Source organism: Lepidothrix coronata, unplaced genomic scaffold, assembly GCF_001604755.1.
Source record: "Lepidothrix coronata isolate B3197 unplaced genomic scaffold, Lepidothrix_coronata-1.0 Scaffold158, whole genome shotgun sequence".
NCBI classification, from domain to species: Eukaryota; Metazoa; Chordata; class Aves; order Passeriformes; family Pipridae; genus Lepidothrix; species Lepidothrix coronata.
The window spans coordinates 934,200-951,605 of record NW_016690338.1 but is presented as its reverse complement, the minus strand read 5'-3'; the positions used below and the strand labels follow the sequence as shown (position 1 = coordinate 951,605).

The window sequence follows — 17,406 nt, the reverse complement described above, 5'->3', positions numbered from 1 at the left end:
TTATTTTCCCTCAACATTACTCTCATTTTCAAATGTTAGCAATATATAGTGCTAGCCTGAATACATGAACAATCATAAAAGGTTACGCTTTTCCTTCAATAGTCAAGTATTAAGCTTATAAAGAAATAGTGTTAACTTTATTACATTAATTTATTGCCTTCAGTATTACTTTTAAACAAGAGCTCCAGGGTAAATTTTCTCCTTTTGGTTTCACATATGAAAGTGAAGTGTAACTTAAAGACTGAGGTGATTAAGATAAATTTAAATGTCAGTTTTGTATTTATAACACTGGCCACAATTTTGATTGCAAAGACAAGAAAAAATGTGATACATATCTGTGAATAATTCTTCATTAACTTAACAATGATATTACCTGGGCCGGGTAAGTAGAAAGAAATTCAGTAATCTGGAAACTTGTTTCCTGAATGTCCATAGCTGCCTGGCGAATAACATGATGCAGTGAAAGCTGGGATTCCTTCAACAGAGAACTGAGCCAAACTTCCACATTTCCTTCAGCCATTACAGGTCTAGTCAGCTCTACAGTCTCACCCTCTTGTGAACTAATCGACAATATACGATCATATATCTAATAAAAGCAAAGCAAAAAAGCATTTTGTGTTTATAGATGAATTGTTTATCTTTACAACAAATGCTGCATTTTTCTGCAATCACTTCATTAAACTTATTTAGGTAGCTATTAAATTATGCCAATTTCATGTTCAGCGATATGTAAAAACAATTAAATCATTACTTTTGTTATGCAGAAAGGCTTTAAATAAAACACTGTCAACTGAACAAGGAGACAACCCCCAATATGTTGACAAGTTCTGCATTTCACTTAAGTTTCAATGGCAATTCTGCGCAATTTGCTCTAAGATGACCCTGCTTGAGCAGGGGAGTTGGACCAGATGACCCACTGTGGTCCCTTCCAACCTTACCCATTCTGTGACTCTGTGACAAAGTCACAATATAGGAAACCTTCCCCCATTACTGGTGGGTTAATATCCTAACAAAATTTACAGTCTTAGAACAAAAAATAATGGAAACACAAAAGTTAAGGAACACGGGCAATTAAAGGAATTTCAAAAGCAGGGGACATAATTTCTAAGAAAATGTATACATAGAAAGGGGAAAAAATGTTGCTATCTGTTCTTGTAAAGGGTATAAAAAAAGTGTTTTTCAAACACTGTGTCTGAAGACATATTAAGGACAACTCAGGAACAGGTGAGACTCTAGACACACTTCTAACAATGAGAATTGAATGAAAGATTACAAATACAGGCAAAGTAAAAATACAAATATGCTCATAAAGAATCAGCAGCTTATCTGAGAGGACGCCAGCCTACATCAAGCCACAGAAAACGGTTCAGTACATGGGTGTTTTTTTTCTGAAACCGAAGCGCTGGTGCAAATTTTTGGTTTGCTATTCTGTTTAAAATTTTACGATTACATAAACAAGTATATGAAACTAAATCTTAAATGAAGAAAGTCTACTTATCAAATAGTTGACGAACATGGTATAACAGTTGAATGCCTTATGCACCCAAGTAGCTTTCTTGTTTAACAACTATCACACACTGTTAGTGTGAAGGAACGTAATGCTGAGGTATGGGCAGTACATACCTTTTCATGGAACCTGAGAGTTTTGATGTTGTCAAAGATGTTCAGCAGATGTGCCTGTATATTATGAGAGTCTGATGCCTGGCCAAGAATTTCTAAGAGAGCAGGATCTGACACAAAGAAGAATCGTGGAAATAGAAGGCGCTTTTTCTCCAGGTACCTACATTTTTTAAAAAATATGGTGGAGAAGCCAGGAGTAGACTGTAAGTGGATTAGGTTAATTTATACATCCTTTTCTCTTTGAAAGTGGTATTTTTCACATTTTATCATTCCAATTTTTAGCTGTGGCAATGACAATTTTTATCCAACACACCTTCATGTTAAGCATCTACTTTAAAGCTACTCTCTTAGCACCAGAAATCATTTCACAGAAACTTTGTATTATTTGCTATAATCTAAACACCAGCAAAAAGAAACTAAATAAAAATAAAATATTTTTACAAGAAGTCTGTTACTCGCCATTTAGAACCCTCATGTTAAATTTCTTCCAGATTTGTGAGAGGTTTGAATAGAACGTACAGATCTAGAGCGCCTTCTGGATTGAAACTAGGCTGGAAAAAGCTTTGGTTTCAACAGAGAGAGACAGTGAGTGGCAGCTTAGTCACAAATCAAAGACTTATCAGTGAGCTGCTAGCAATTTCTCTGGAGGTGTTGTATCATTCTGCTAACTTGTTTGCTCAGTTCAACTGAATCCATAGTAGAATAAGAATATGATCTTTGCACAGTTCATGGCACAATACTTGAGCAATTGCTCTTTCCCTAGGTACACAATGCACAACCATCTGGCCAAGACTGGTCTTGTAATAATCTTACCCTGTGAGTGATTTCTGACAGATTTCAAGCTGTTCCAGTAAATGTGGTAATAACTGTCCCATGATTTCATCTCCAACACAGCACTGAACAACATTGGGTGTTTCATGAGCTCGGGTCATGATCCTTACCCAGGATTTATCAATGTTAGAGAAACGCTTTGCTTCCTGTTGAAACATGACAATGAATGTAGAATGGAAGAGATGGATGAAGGAAAAGAGGGAAAAGACGCTTGCAGAATTGGCACCCAGTAATCTCACCAGTAATCTTCTCACTAATAATCATGTGTCTTCCTGAAATTTTTCACCTTAGAAAACCACAAGTCTTTCTGCTTACAGAATACAGCTTAGTTCATACTTGGCTGTTGAGCCAGCTACCTGCCTTCTCTTACAATCATTCTTAGAGCAGAAGACCAAAAACTCATTAGGCTTGAATTGAATGCTTCAAATATGAAGGTTTTTTTCTAAAAACTAAAGTTAATTTTTAACTTGAAATGCTACATAGGAAAGGATAAGGATTCCTAGGTACTACTAGGCTACCGGTAGGTACAGTAAGCTAGCCTATGTAGGCTAGGCTACTACTAGACACAACATCTGAATACATGTTGGTTAACAGCTTTACAATCTAGAAGGAAAAAGATCAAGTAGCTCACACAATTTTATTATTCTTTCTAACACAGTACCTTCCACTGGCATTGCTTACCTAATTTCTTAGCAAGGATATTTTTGTTAAGTAGCAAAAAAATGAAGTTTATGTTACTGCATCAATTATGACATCACAGTTAAATTTTATTCTTAAAATGTAGATAAACAAACTGAAAAAAAGGCATGTCTACAAACCTTTGGAAGCTGCTTTGCTATGTCACCACCAACAAAAACAGCTTCTAAATAAATCCACAAGTTCTGCACAGTCAGCCAGTTCTCAATGATATCTGTTGTGTTGGAAAGATAGTGCACCCATTTCTGAATCTGTGTCTTAAAGGGTGTGTTGTATCTACCAAAAAAAACCCAAACAAAACAAAACAAAAAACGCCTTGCTTAATTTCAAGAAGAAAACAAGATTTGTGAAAACCAGCATATTACTTGCAAGGATAAGGAATAATTTTGCTGGTTATATATTTTTCAAGTGAAAGTATATACTCAATTCAGCTAGTTATCTGCTCTAAATCAAACCAGCTCCAACTTGCTGCTTTGTACACATGGTGCACAGCACAGCTCTGATCCAACAGAAGCTGAATAGCAGCAAGATTACAATTTCGCTCTAAGGTAAAGCGGTTTCAAAAAGGGACTATGCAACATCTTTAAAGCTGTAAGTCCCAGAGTTTCTGAACTCTCCTGAATCCTTGCTTTTGAACATCTGCCTGATGATCAGGTTCTGCGTTCCTTATTTTACCTGTGTGCTCTGGCATGCGAAACCAGACAAACTGAAGCTCAATTTAACTGGGATTTTCAGCACCTTTGGCATGAGTCAATGACCTACCACGGGGGCAGAGTAGCAGTGCCTGTAATGCCCATGGTACGCATGCCACAACTAGGTAGTGTTCTCCCTTATATCCCCACTTTCTTGCATCAATGAAAACTGTCCATTTGTTTACTCAGGAAGCCTGAACTGCACCCATATGCTTTGAAAAGAACTTATTGGAGGGATACACACAATAAAAACTAGCCCATGAACAGTTCAAGGACAAGCAAGTTCTCAGGTTTTATTTAAACATTTATTTTCTTTCTCCTCTGTGACAGATTTGTTCAGTAAAACAAATATTTTGCTAATATTTTAATCTCTTCCCTCATTCCTCCCCTCCCTGTCCTGTTACCTGTTATTCATGAGAGAACCGAGAATCATCAAGCTGTCCTCCATGGTAGTAATTGTTTCTGATGTGCTGTCACCTCTTAAAAGAAGTTCCCCACGGGTTTTAAAGTTTGCGAAGATAAATGTTTTGTTATCCCATTCAGCTATCACTTGTTTCAACTTCTGCTCAATGTCTCTCTCCTTCACAGCACTTATGCAGATATCCTTTTAAATAGATAGGATGTCAAAACAAGCTATGAATGCTTCAAGTCTCTGGTATACAAATCTAACACTTGTTTCCATTAACCCTAGGTAAGGCTGATTAGCAATTATTTACAAAGTGGAAAGATCTACAGATAAACAAACACCATAGCTAATAATCTGTATCCCATATCACGATATAGTCAACTTCAGGGGGAATAAAAGAATAACATAGTGATTACTTTTCATATCTTTAATATTGCAAAGTAAGGTACCCTCGCAATTTAACTCGCAGTTAATGATTTGAAGTTGCACGATTTGAAAAAAAAGAAGTTGACACCACAATATATTTGTGTTGTTATTTTATACAAAAAGTTAAATTGATAGTCCATTTCTCTCTTCTTTCTTTAGAAATATTTTGTTTTCCTTCTCGCTACTATTACTCTTACACTATTCGAGCAGATTGTTTTATTTCATGCATCCATTTTTCTTCCTTCACAATACCTCTATTTCTTCTTTATATCTTAATAGTGGAGCTTCCATTATATCCCTCAGTTTGAATGTTTCACTTTCCACATCAAATCTGTGTTCAGTGAGATCTGTAATCTGCTTCCAGTGCCGAGGCATCATCGCTTTATTTGACATACGCTCAAGCAATGGGCAACATTCACTGAAGTCCTCAATGGTCTTCTTTAGATCAAAAAAGGCCTGCCATTCCTTCACGGCACGAGGAAGCTTACGGCACCTATGTAGAGGTAATGCAAGCTTTTTCAAAAAGTTTCAAATATTCTTTCTTTAAAACCAAGAGTATATGGTTTTAACAGCAGAAAACGTACCTTCCAAATTCAGGTTACTTGTAGTTAGAAACTTCCATATGTGATTCTGCATGTGAGAAAATCTCTTTCCAGTCTATTTCAATGACTAATAATTGGGCGGGCACCTACAGACTCCTCTTAAAGAGTGTAGCTGCCTAATTCTTATATACTCTGTTCAAGAAATCTTCAAAATCATCTGATTCAATCTTTTTAGCAGGTTCATGACACGCACTGCTTGGTGCTCTAGAAAAACTCTTACCCTCAGTACATGCAGTTTAATTCCTTTAATTATTTGATTTCTGGTTTGATGAAAAGTTCAGCTTTTATGCATGCAATAAATTCCATTTACTCTGAGTAAATGCATACTCAGATATGATTATTGGTGCTAACCAATTATAATCATATTTAAGAAATAACAAAAGAACTTCAGGCAACTTTACCACCGCAGAAGTTTCTCACCTCTTCTGAAACTCCAGAAGTTCACTGTTAATTTTTTCAATGTCTAATTCTGACCAAAGAATATCATAGTAGCCACTAATCGTGTCAATGACACTGTTATATAGTTTATAGAGTTTCTGTAACATATTCAGTTGCTTCTGTATTTCAAGCAGTTGAGGATACTGAGTAACTGGCAAACCAAAAAGATCTTCCCCACCTGTACAAGTAATATATTTCCGAAAAAGATTATCAAAACGATTCTAAGAAAGAAAAAGAAAAAAAAGATTAAATTAAATAAAATTAAATAACTAAGGATTCAAGATCTGGCATTATGCAGGAACTGCATTAGAGACTAAAATCTAGGAAATAATAGAAAGATATACAGAGATAATAACAGCTTACACTGTCAACAGTTTTGTCAATGATTTTCATAAGAAAAGTAACTTTTAGCTAGCTTGGAGGCACATCTTTAGAAGTTGACAGGAAACCACTTACTTCATGTGACACAGTGACAGAACAATAAATGCTAAGATTGAACTTGAAAGGTAGAGCATGACATCTAAAGCAAAGAAATATGGATACAGCAAATTCTACCTCTGCATGTATGCTGTGCAAATCTTTTATTGAAGAGCTGAACTAAGAATTATTGCCATTAAAGCAGCAAAGAGAAACATTTGAATTTATATTTCAATTGCAATATAGTTCAGGGAACATAGTAGGAAGTCAAATGAATAGCACTATGGGAAAAGGAAAAGCGGTGGAAATCATCATTACAGGAATAGATATTAATCATAGTTCAAAGAAACACTTCAACAGGGAAAATTGTCAGTTTAAATGGAAACATTTAATTCTATTGGAAAGAAAAAAAAAACCCTCCCCCCAAAATAACCAAAACACAATAATGAACACAAGAATAGCCTATAGTCAAATACACTAAACTTGAGAGTAGGCTTTCATCACGATATTTGAATCTAGTAATCATTATCTATGCAGCCTTTCTCTTAACTCCAACAAAAACAGCATTCTTTGCAAAAGCATAGAAAAATTCCAACGTAGCTTTCATTAAGTTAAAACAGACTTTGCCAAATCAGTAACCCTCTGTATCAATGACAATTAGTTCAACTACTGTGATTCATTCTCAGACCCTTTAGATGTTAGTTTACTTGTAATAAGTTATGTCTTAGAATTAACAATACCTGAAACATAGTAAGCCTGTCACTGGCTTCCCGAGGCTTTAAACCAACGACCAATGGCCCATTCTAAGAAAAAAAAAATTCCCGCCTTGCATCAGATAACAACTGAACCAAGAGATCACAGTTTTCTACTAGAACAAGCACTTGCTCTAAAAACAATTAAAAAACAAACAAACAAACAAACAAACAAAACACAATTCTCTTTCTAATGTAGAAATTGTCATTATAGTGTAAAAGCTGGGCAATCATAGTTCCTTTATCTAGCATTACTTAAAAGATCATACAAGACTAGTTCAGCTTCATTCATTTATATTTTGTACTTATATCTAGCATCAGAAAACACTTATCACATTCTAACATAATTTCTCATTAGTTCCAGTTTTCACATTTGCTCATGCTAACTGGCTGTTTAGCATAAACCTAAAATATATCCATTCTTAATCTCTAAGAAGTGATTATCAGCATTACATACTTCAGTCACATACAAAACAATAACCAAAGCCTGCCCTGCACTGAAACTCAAATACCATATTAGCAAGAATAAACATATGCAACAGTAGAGGTCCATCCCATCAGTCAAATCCAAAATCTTTCCATGCTCCCACTGTTCCTCAAAAACTCCTCTAATACAATAAAATACAAATACTTGCCTGATCATAATCTGAATAGAACTGTGCACAGTCTTCAGTAAAAGTCTTCACAGTACTAATAAGCTCTCCTCTGAAGTTTGGCTGCAAAGCAACGAGCTCATTCTGCACTTCGTTTGCACGGATTAGCAGCTTTTCCCAAGTGTAGTGCAAAGTGTCCACCTTTTCTGTCTCTTCCTTGGCAACAAGTAGATCATATTTGTTCAACATAGCATAGGATTCCTGTCAGAAGGTTGGATCAAGATACATAAAATGATAAGTTAACTTGATATACGTATACGTACGCTAACATTTTAAATTTTTAAGAACGAAGAATGATCTGTTAGAAAATCTGTTCTTTTTTTGCATATCCGTTATCACACTCTGGTAAACCAATACCAAACTGGAAGAAACACCAGAATTTTATTATCTCACAACATTGGTTTCCAGCAACATATGAACACTCCACATACTAAAACCCTTAGTCAAGTTTCACAAAAATACAACTGAAATTCACTTACTGTAAATTAGCACAGGGTAGGGTAGCAATGAACCTGTGGCATAACAGTTTCATTTGAAAAATTTTGTATGAAGTGGAATTATTTCCATTTATGTTTTCCAGTTTGATCAAACTGCAGTTAAATTGCAACAATAGAAATATAACTATCTGTCCACCATGCCACTATATGGAAAATACATCAATCTCCCTTTCAAAAACCTGTAGTATGGCTTCTTGTGCCTAGGGACTTGAGGCTCCTGATTGCAGAACTGGAAACTTACAATAAAATTATGGGCAATCAGGAATCATGAACACATTGTAGGAAAAAAGAATTCTACTGAACAACTAATCAGTGGTGCATCTTGCCACACTACAGCCTTCTTAAATACATACTCTGGTCAGGAATGCAGAGAAACAGTTACCATTTGGGTTTAATTCTGCCATTTGTCAGATGTTCGATAAATGTATTCTATCATTTTAACTTCCTTAAAGAAGTCAGTTGCTTATGTTTATTTCAACCTATGATACAGCTGACTCAAGCAATCACTCTTGCACCTTCTCGTATAGTTTTCCTAGCATTCAGATTTTCCTTCTCTGTAGGCTAAGCTAAAAAAAAAATAAATTATGAAACTAATTCCTTTTCATACACAGACTTCTTCTAAAAAGCATGAAAAGCTTTCTTGCGTTAAATATCTCTATTCTCATCTTCCTCTTACCTACATCATTCAGTTTTTGCACTGCTCCCTGAACCACCGCTCACCTCAGCAAATTTACATTTGTTCAAATCAAAAATTTACACAAAAAGATTTACAGGAACACAGTAGGTCTTCACCCAACATTCAACACATATTAAACCATACATTTTCAAAGTTCTCTGTTAAGCTTTCACCCAGAAAATAAACTGCTCTGTTGAAACAGTACCCATACATGCAACATTCCCACTAGCTACCTCAATGGGCCCAACTTGAGAGTCTATGGAGATCTGTAGTTCTCTGATCTCTTTTAAAGCTGACATGGCTATTCTGATATCATCCAGGTCCGTGATGCTGCGATTTAACTTCTTGCCAGTCTCCTCTATAAAAGTCAAAATTGCTTCCATCTCGGTTCGGTACTTCTTATTACAATGATACCCCAACAAAGTCATCCAGGCTTTGGTTTCTGATCTCAGTGCTAGCTTCAGATCAGCTAAAAACATTGAACAATTAATAGATATTAGATATTGTAGATATTTTTTAAGATGCACTTTTAATCTTTTTTGCAACGTGTGTTCTCTTTGGTGCCAGTTCCATTTTTTCAGTCTAACCATTCGCGTACAGAGAAGATGAAATCACATGGACACTTCTGAGTGGTTGATTAGATTGCTTGCAATTCAGGATTACTTTCCTCCTAATCCTCTCAGAATTTGTCATCTTTTCTACTGGAAAGATCAGCTAAAAACATTGAATGATGAAGAGACACTAGATATTATAGATGTTTTTTAGGATGTACCTACTGGAAAGATGAGGCTGGACTCCATACTTGTCATCTTGTTCATATGTCATTACACAAATTTCCGTTCTATACATCACTAACAAATTGATTAATATTCTCATCTAAGTCTAAAATCTTTTAAAAAACTAATCTTAAAAAAATAATGTGTGAGAAAAAGTAAGAGTTTGATTATGGAAGCTGAAGAAACAAGTTTGATCTGACATTTAATGAAACCAAACGGTCCATCAATCACTTAAGTTTTATCTGTAGCATCGGTGGAACCAAGTAACTGCTAAATAGAAGGGGTTTCAGATGTCATATTGCATGCAGCCAGGCAAGGAGAAAAACAAGATAAACTTATCATCTTAGTCCCAGCAAATATGTACCCCTGGGAATCAGTGACAGAAGGATAGGCAAACATCTACCATCCACCCCATAAAGTGAGCAGAAGTATCCAGCTGGGGGAAGAAACTCCAGCTGAGCCTCACAGATATCCCTGAGTTAGTGTTTTGTTTGCATGCATTTATAGCCAAAACAGCAAACAGCCCTTCCCTCTCTCTTTCTCCCTCCCATTTTAACCTAGTTCATCCATCCAAAACTAAGCCGCATCTCTCCTTCCTACTGAAGTCAGAAAGTATATGTCTCCAGACAGAATTGAAAAGTTGAACTCTACCTGTGTACATTGCAATAGCTCCCACACATATGTATTCTGGCTCTGAATCGATTTTTAGCTCCAAGTCTTGGAAATGCAGAATTTCAGATTCAAATTCAGAGAGTAATGGGTTTCCCATCATTAATTTATCAATGGTTTCCTCCTTGTCCCTCTGCCATATATGGTGGTAACAACTAAAACTCTCCAAAGCTGTAAGAACCTCCTGAAAGACATTAGAAGTTCAAAGAAAGATTTGCAGCATCACATGTATAGGATATATATGATTTCTTAGCAGCTGCTCATTAGAATACATTAAGACTCCATAGTGGAGCAGGTTGAATCACCTCACTAAACAGAAGGCTGCTGGTAAAGTTATGCTAAACTAAGTTCCATTAGGGATCCCAAGTCATGCCAGGAACTGTATGCTGATCACATTCAACTTGTCAGATCAGTTTAAGCATTTTTCCAATTAAATGATTCTTCAGTCAATAAAATCTTAGAAATCAATGTGAAGTAAAACACTCCTTTAAGACTAGGATACAGTACACTTGTCCTTCCCTACCATTTACTGGACTGGCAACTGTAACCTCAGCTCCAGGGCCCAACATAACAAGAACAATTCATTCTCAAATAATGAAGTTATGAGACAAATTTTTTTAACATTAATTTCTACACTCCATTCATGTCTCTTTGACTTGAATATCATTTAAGGATGTGCAAGAGAATTATTTTTCTAGTTTTCAGAAGTTCAGAAAAATGTCAGAACAAGGTAAATCATCATCACTGCAGCTAATTAAACAAGTAAATGAGAGATGACTACTACAAGAGATAATTCACATTATGACATCATAAATAGAGTGCTTTCAGGTATTTAAACCTGGTTAACTGATAAAAGTTTCGAATTACAAAATATTGAGTATCAAAATACCAAGATAACCACCCACCATTATCAACATCACCTTAGTCTTCAGCACAAGCCTCTATGTCATTGTGGTAGTTATGCTTAGTACCACTGAAGTCACAGTGGCTTGAGTCAAAAATTTTCACCTGGCAAGACTCTTGAAAGGTTGCACCAGCCCCACAAGAAGCTGATGCAGAGTTCCCTAAAGAAATATCAGTTCAATACCTACAGTTTACTAGGGATTGCACAGAATAGGAACAGGTCATATAAATGATGAATATCCATTAACCTAAATCCTAACTTCCACTAGCAAACCCTATGCTGCACTTTACAAATGCCAAGCTGAAAGCCAGTTTTCTTCCAAAAACCTCCATAAGCTCTTCATAATGGGTCAGAAATCTTGCTGGCTTCATTAGAATTTCTATGTGAACAAAACTGTATTTAACACACTTGTATTATTATCAGTTGTATATTAAATGCACACAACACAACTATGCCTAGATTTTTTTATGATGTTTCAATTTATATAAAATTCAAAGCCTGCTAAATTTTGGAACAGAGTAAACTTAATGCATGTTACACCTTTAAAGTGTTTTTGCAAATTTTCAGCCACATTTTCCATCCACCATACTACACTTTTTCATTACTGTGTTTCATCACAGCTTTAAATGCCCACCCTTATTGCCCAAGGTAAAAGTAATTAAAAGTAATACATTATTACCCCTTGGATAGTCATATTAAATTAACATCTCAATTGTCTTACCCTTTTTGTAGAATTGATAGCACTGCTGAGTAAAGATACTAATTTAATAATTTCTTTGTTCTCTGAAACACTCTTGAAGTAGTTTTGGCTTTGTACTGGATCAGATGAACTGAGTGATGCTGCATCTGATACACTATCTATAAAAGCAGATTCCAATACAAAAGCAGTGTTAAGACAGACATACTGTTTAGACCAAGTAAATTCCTATAGACAAAAACTAATGATATATTTTTCAATAAACATGCATTTTAAAGTTAGGTGTTCTTATTAATCAAAAAGGCAACTACAAGTCTAGGAAGCCGCATTTAATTGCCACAAATTCATAAACCTCTCCATTTTAGACAAATTGCTTCATCTAGGTACCCTGTCAAGTATGGAACAAATTCCACTCCAATCTTTCAAACATAATCTTTCCTTTTCTCTCATGCCTCCACAAGGTTTATCCTGTATACTTCACCAAGATTTGCATTGAGCAAATCTATAAGTATTTTTTATTTTCTGAAATATCCCACAACTGACAATTTGAAATACAAATTAACATTAACTGAAAAGATGATCATAGCCAGTCCCCAGAAAGAAAGATAAAAGGAAGGTCCATCAGTTAGCAAATATCAACAACTTTGAGTTTACCATCATTTCTTATTTCATCTCACGCAAGAAAAATTCTTAGTCTTAGTTTTGAAAGACTAATTTAATTTCTTAACCAGTTCAAGTATTACTGTCCTACTTTTTAAGTGTATAAGAGTGCTAACTTTAGAAGATTCAAATGTATTTTTAAGTACCTCAAGTACAATGTAGAACAATTAATTCGGCTAGATTTTAAACCATTTCAGAGAAAGAAAAACCAGCAACCAAAGATACTGTCTTAAATTTCCCTGAACTAATGCCTTCAATAACTTAATTCAACATCTGATCATAAGGCAGATTAAGATAAAATCCTTTCAGAAATTCTAGTCCATTCAATCCTCTGCAAAAGCCTCTCTCTGCCAGTGTTGCAATTTATACAGATATTTCTATTCAATACCAGATTTTGTGTAAGTTCAACTTACCCTTCTTAAAGGAATTTCAACAAAAGTTTTAAGATGCCGTTTGAACATGCCAAGTTACAAACCACACTGGCAAATGATGAAATATCTTTTGTGTAGCAATAGTGACTACAAGTGTTTTCTATGCTGCCCACGTTGGCACCCTAACACCCTTCCACCTGCTGCAGGTAAAACCCAAAGCAGTACAACTCTCCAAGAAGCACAAAAAAATCCCTTTACTCAAAGCCACACAAGGACAAGTGGCAAACCTGTTTTCTAATCACGAAGAGATATCTTCTCTGAGGCAGTTTAAAATCTATGAAGATTTTGATGTATTTTGTAATTACTATCCTTCAACACATTCTCTATAAATCACATTTACCTAACATTCAAATTTAATAATGTCAGAGTTTATCATTACCATGGATGGGTCTTTTTCCAGTCTCTTTCATTCCATCATCAGAATCGCTGTCTCTGCTCTCACACTGCAACACAGCAACTTTTCTCTCTAACATTTTCCTCTGAGGAAGAAATAATATTTATTTTCTGTTTGCAGCAGTTTTGAAACATTAGTTTTAAGTAAGGCCATTAAAGACACAAACCTTGGATCTTCTCTCCTTACTCCACTGCCCAACTCCTTTCATTACTTTCACAATACTATTTACAGCTTTATTAAGCATCTGCTGTACCTCATCCAAAGAGGGTGTCATGATGATATTAGGGATAGATAAGTTAATACTAGTCCTAATCATAGGACAAACACCTTTTTTCTGCTTAGAAGCACTGTGATTTTCTAAATGCAAGATAAAAACAGAAGAAAAAAAAACAAAACAAAAAAGGTTGTTCATATTTTTTTTCAAGACATCAAAATACACATTGTATTGATATAAAACAACATATATATATATATATATATATCGTAGTGCTGAGTGTAATTTCTTAAGGGAAAAAAGATTCCTCAGTAACTTATAAGATGTATTGCTAAACTCTACAGCAGCACAAAAAAACCAAGTGCCAATCTATTTATCTCCATGAAGCTCCTCTTCAACTTGTTCTTTGCAGCTAAACTCTGTTTAGCAGACAATTCTGTTATCTGGTTTGTAATCCCAGTTAAAATATTACATTGGGCACAAAACCTCCCTGGAACCTCATAATACTGTATGTCTTATATGCTACAGAAACCAAACACAATTGCCTTTATTTTTGTTTCTTAAAAGAATGTAACAATAAAACACTTCAAAAGTGTTCCATCACTGTGTATAGAAATATCAGAAGGTAATTAATAAGAGAAAGAGAACACACCTCCTTCTCTATTGTTTTTTTTAATACAGTTTTATGTAAAGCCAAGACCAAACACTTATCAATTCCAGCTCCAAATAAAATATCCAGCTTCAGAACAGTACAGTTAGTGCTAAGAGCATTGACTAAGAACAGTACAGTCAGAGCATTGTAATGACACGTTCCTACTGCCACAGGAAAAGAAAAATTTTTTGGGAAATATGTAATGATAGCAATTTAACAAAAAAGCTTAACCAAACTCCCTTTGTTTTACCCTCTTTTACACTCGTGACTCTTTTTATACAACTATGAGATATTAAATTTACATATTTCTTTTTACAGCCTAGAAAAGCAATGTACTGCAATATGGACACCTAGGAAGTTGATTGTGGAAGATGTATGGATGCGCTTGCGTAGGGTCTCCAGAGTGTTTCGAATTACTTTCAAAAGGGCATCAATATTACGATTATTGAAGTAAGAAAGCAGTTCATTGGCTTCTTCCTCTAACTTTTCTAAATCCATTCTCTTCCTCTTGGCTGTAGGAGACAGGTCAGCCCATATCTCACTGGAATTTTGGGAGAAATTCAAGCTTTTTGATCTTCTTTCCTCTTCTGTTGCTAAAACATCATAAATCTAGTTAGTTAAATTGACTTAAGGGACTTGAAAACACAACATAGCACCACCTCCACAGGGCTCCAAAATTATTTTTAAAAAGTGCAGAATGATGCATTTGTAATCTGTACCTGAATGTAACAGTCCTTTTACTTCTATCCACCTTCTCTACTCAGTAGAAACTGGCATGGCTCGCTAAAATTCAGACACTATTTCTTATACTCTCTCTCTAGGAAGTGCAACAATTAACCAAGGCCTGTAAATAGCTGCTCCTATGGCATTAACATTTCAACATGCAAGTTAGATTAATAATATTAACCTATTTTGCAGATAATAAATGATTGTTAAGTGATGCGTTTCCCAGGCAAATTCAAAGAAAAGTCTTTAGACATTAGATACTCTTCAGGACTTCAGTCAGCTAAGCTACAATATCCCCCTTCACATACTGTCATCATGAAAAAGAAACACAAGCACCCATCTTGAATATAATCTTCTTACCTGTATTTTTGAGCTTTTTTTCACCACTAGGTACAACTGACCTCTCATCTTCTTTACTGATCTGTACCTCGGTGTCAAGTAACATGTCAATCAGATCATTAGCAGCAGCTTCCACCAGCGAGCTTTTTAAATGTAAAGACTGAGAACCTTTTACACAGAGCTCCTGTTATCAAAGCAAAACAAAGATATGCTCTTATCTTCACAGTTCTTATGCCAATTTCACAGCCATAGCAGCCTTTATTAACACAAATGTCAAAGCCTAGGATTTGTGAAAAACCAGATCAATATACAACATTATTTTTAAATTGATTTGTTCCAAACTATTTAGTGTTAAATTCTGTGATGTGCCTAACAAAACATCATAATTGTCTTTCAAAATTGCTTTGGCTTTTTCCCTAAATCACATCATTCATCCACAGTTAATATCATGAATCAATGTTTATAAAGCCTAGTTCCACTAAAAGGCTCCCAAAATTTTCTTAACTTTCCAGTGTAGACATGGAAGATTTAACATTTCTTTTAATCATTGCTATTTTACATTAATTGGCTGCACCATAATGAGTATTAGCCAATCACAGCTCCCATTTACATCTAGATGGGAGATAAAACCTATAAAAGCTGTATGTAATATTAGAAAAAATCAAAAAAATCACTAACTGGAGAGAGAAGGAATCAAAGAATGAGATTTAATAAAATTCAGAAATCTATTGAAGTATTGTGCATCTTTTTTCTTTAATACTTATGGTAAAAATTGATCAAGTATGCTTCAGCTAACTATAATTTTTAACTATAATGGTCATTTAATTTTTTTCTTCTTTGTTATCTTATATTTCTTTCAGCTTAATCAAACCTGGCTACCTTGTTTAATTAAAAATCACTAATTGGAAAAATTGAGCCATTTACAAGTTTCAGTCATTTCCACATTTTATGACACAATCTTTGACCTTCTTATTATGATTCTGTCTAGACAAGAGAGAAAGCAGATCTGATTTGCAATATCACAGCAATTGCTAAACAAAGTAGTCTGGAATTTTTCCACTGGATAACTAATTTTGTTGCAGTAATTTCTTTAGAAATTTAAAGACACATCTTAGGTGATAGAACTTATTTCTAGTCCCTTCTAATTAAAAACTACAATAAGCTGAAAAACGCTGTTACTGTTTTCATTGTACCTGTACCTGGGGTTCATATACCACTTACTCTGCTAACTCAAATCACTTGGCTGTTGTGGTGGTGTAATTGCCATGTAGCAGTTCAAGTTTTCAAGCTATCATAGAGTGCAAAGAAGTTTTTGTGCTCACTGTCACATGTTTGTACCCTAGTGAATATACATTTCAGTACCTGCCCAATCAGGAGCAGCAGGATCAACACAAACAACCATAGATTACGAGGTTTACAACCAACCATTAATTCCATATAATATTATCTAAAATTTTACTTTGTATTTAACAACAAGGTGAACTGTTACAGGGGCCAAAAGAGAAAAGACTAAATCATTAAATACACTAAGAAAAGCATAACTTTCATTCGTAGTATTTAGTGCTACAAGAGACCAGGGATGGGGTTTACCTACATGACTTTCTAAAATCTTTTTCAAAATGAAGTTTATTTCAGGAGAAAACACATTAGACATTATACCCTAAAATGCCAGAATATCACACTATTGCCTCATGAAATAATTCTGACATTCAATTTTATTATGACCTTAATCAACTTTCTAACTAACAATTTACATGCTTACAGCTAATTTTCCTCAACATAAAAGTATTTTGATGGGGTGCAGGAAGGGGCTCTTCACAGAACACCTTCACCCAGGTACTTCTGCATATATTTTACACACAGCATTACCAACTCGGGATAGCTTGAGATTAACAAAGATACTCAGGACACAATCATTTCCATAATATGTACTCTCTTCAGGCATCAGTGCCTTATTTCAAGGCACTAACAAGGAACAATGAAAAAAAAGATACTGTCACAGAGGCAAAACATTCTAATGATATCAAAGCATAAAAGAAACATCATACAGTAGTTGGCTTGACATTAAGAAGCTCAGAAAAGAACATCTCAGCTCAGACCTCTTTGCATTTGGTGCTTTTGTTCCTTTTTAAGGTCCCAGCCAAGCAAGCAGGGATTTCTATGCATATCCCATGCACACTTCATTAATTCTGCATTCAACATTTTTTATCTCATATCATAATTCAAAGTCATTAAACT

At 35.0% G+C, this 17,406-nt stretch overlaps 1 protein-coding gene across 5 annotated transcripts in view; it reads right to left on the bottom strand.

Annotated features, from left to right (window-relative positions):
* The window catches only part of DNAH5 (dynein axonemal heavy chain 5), a 115,585-nt gene that overhangs the window by 70,785 nt on the left and 27,394 nt on the right, over positions 1–17,406 (bottom strand). For all 5 annotated transcript variants that reach the window (XM_017829128.1, XM_017829131.1, XM_017829133.1 and 2 more), the window contains 16 exons: positions 15,190–15,352; positions 14,454–14,696; positions 13,404–13,594; positions 13,223–13,322; positions 11,777–11,913; positions 10,134–10,335; positions 8,940–9,175; positions 7,516–7,734; positions 6,869–6,931; positions 5,694–5,932; positions 4,924–5,164; positions 4,244–4,443; positions 3,270–3,423; positions 2,434–2,597; positions 1,624–1,780; positions 374–586 (listed from right to left, as the gene is read on the bottom strand). In XM_017829128.1, coding sequence (XP_017684617.1) covers positions 374–586; positions 1,624–1,780; positions 2,434–2,597; positions 3,270–3,423; positions 4,244–4,443; positions 4,924–5,164; positions 5,694–5,932; positions 6,869–6,931; positions 7,516–7,734; positions 8,940–9,175; positions 10,134–10,335; positions 11,777–11,913; positions 13,223–13,322; positions 13,404–13,594; positions 14,454–14,696; positions 15,190–15,352 — 2,922 coding nt within the window. The remainder of the gene's footprint in view (positions 1–373; positions 587–1,623; positions 1,781–2,433; positions 2,598–3,269; positions 3,424–4,243; positions 4,444–4,923; positions 5,165–5,693; positions 5,933–6,868; positions 6,932–7,515; positions 7,735–8,939; positions 9,176–10,133; positions 10,336–11,776; positions 11,914–13,222; positions 13,323–13,403; positions 13,595–14,453; positions 14,697–15,189; positions 15,353–17,406) is intronic.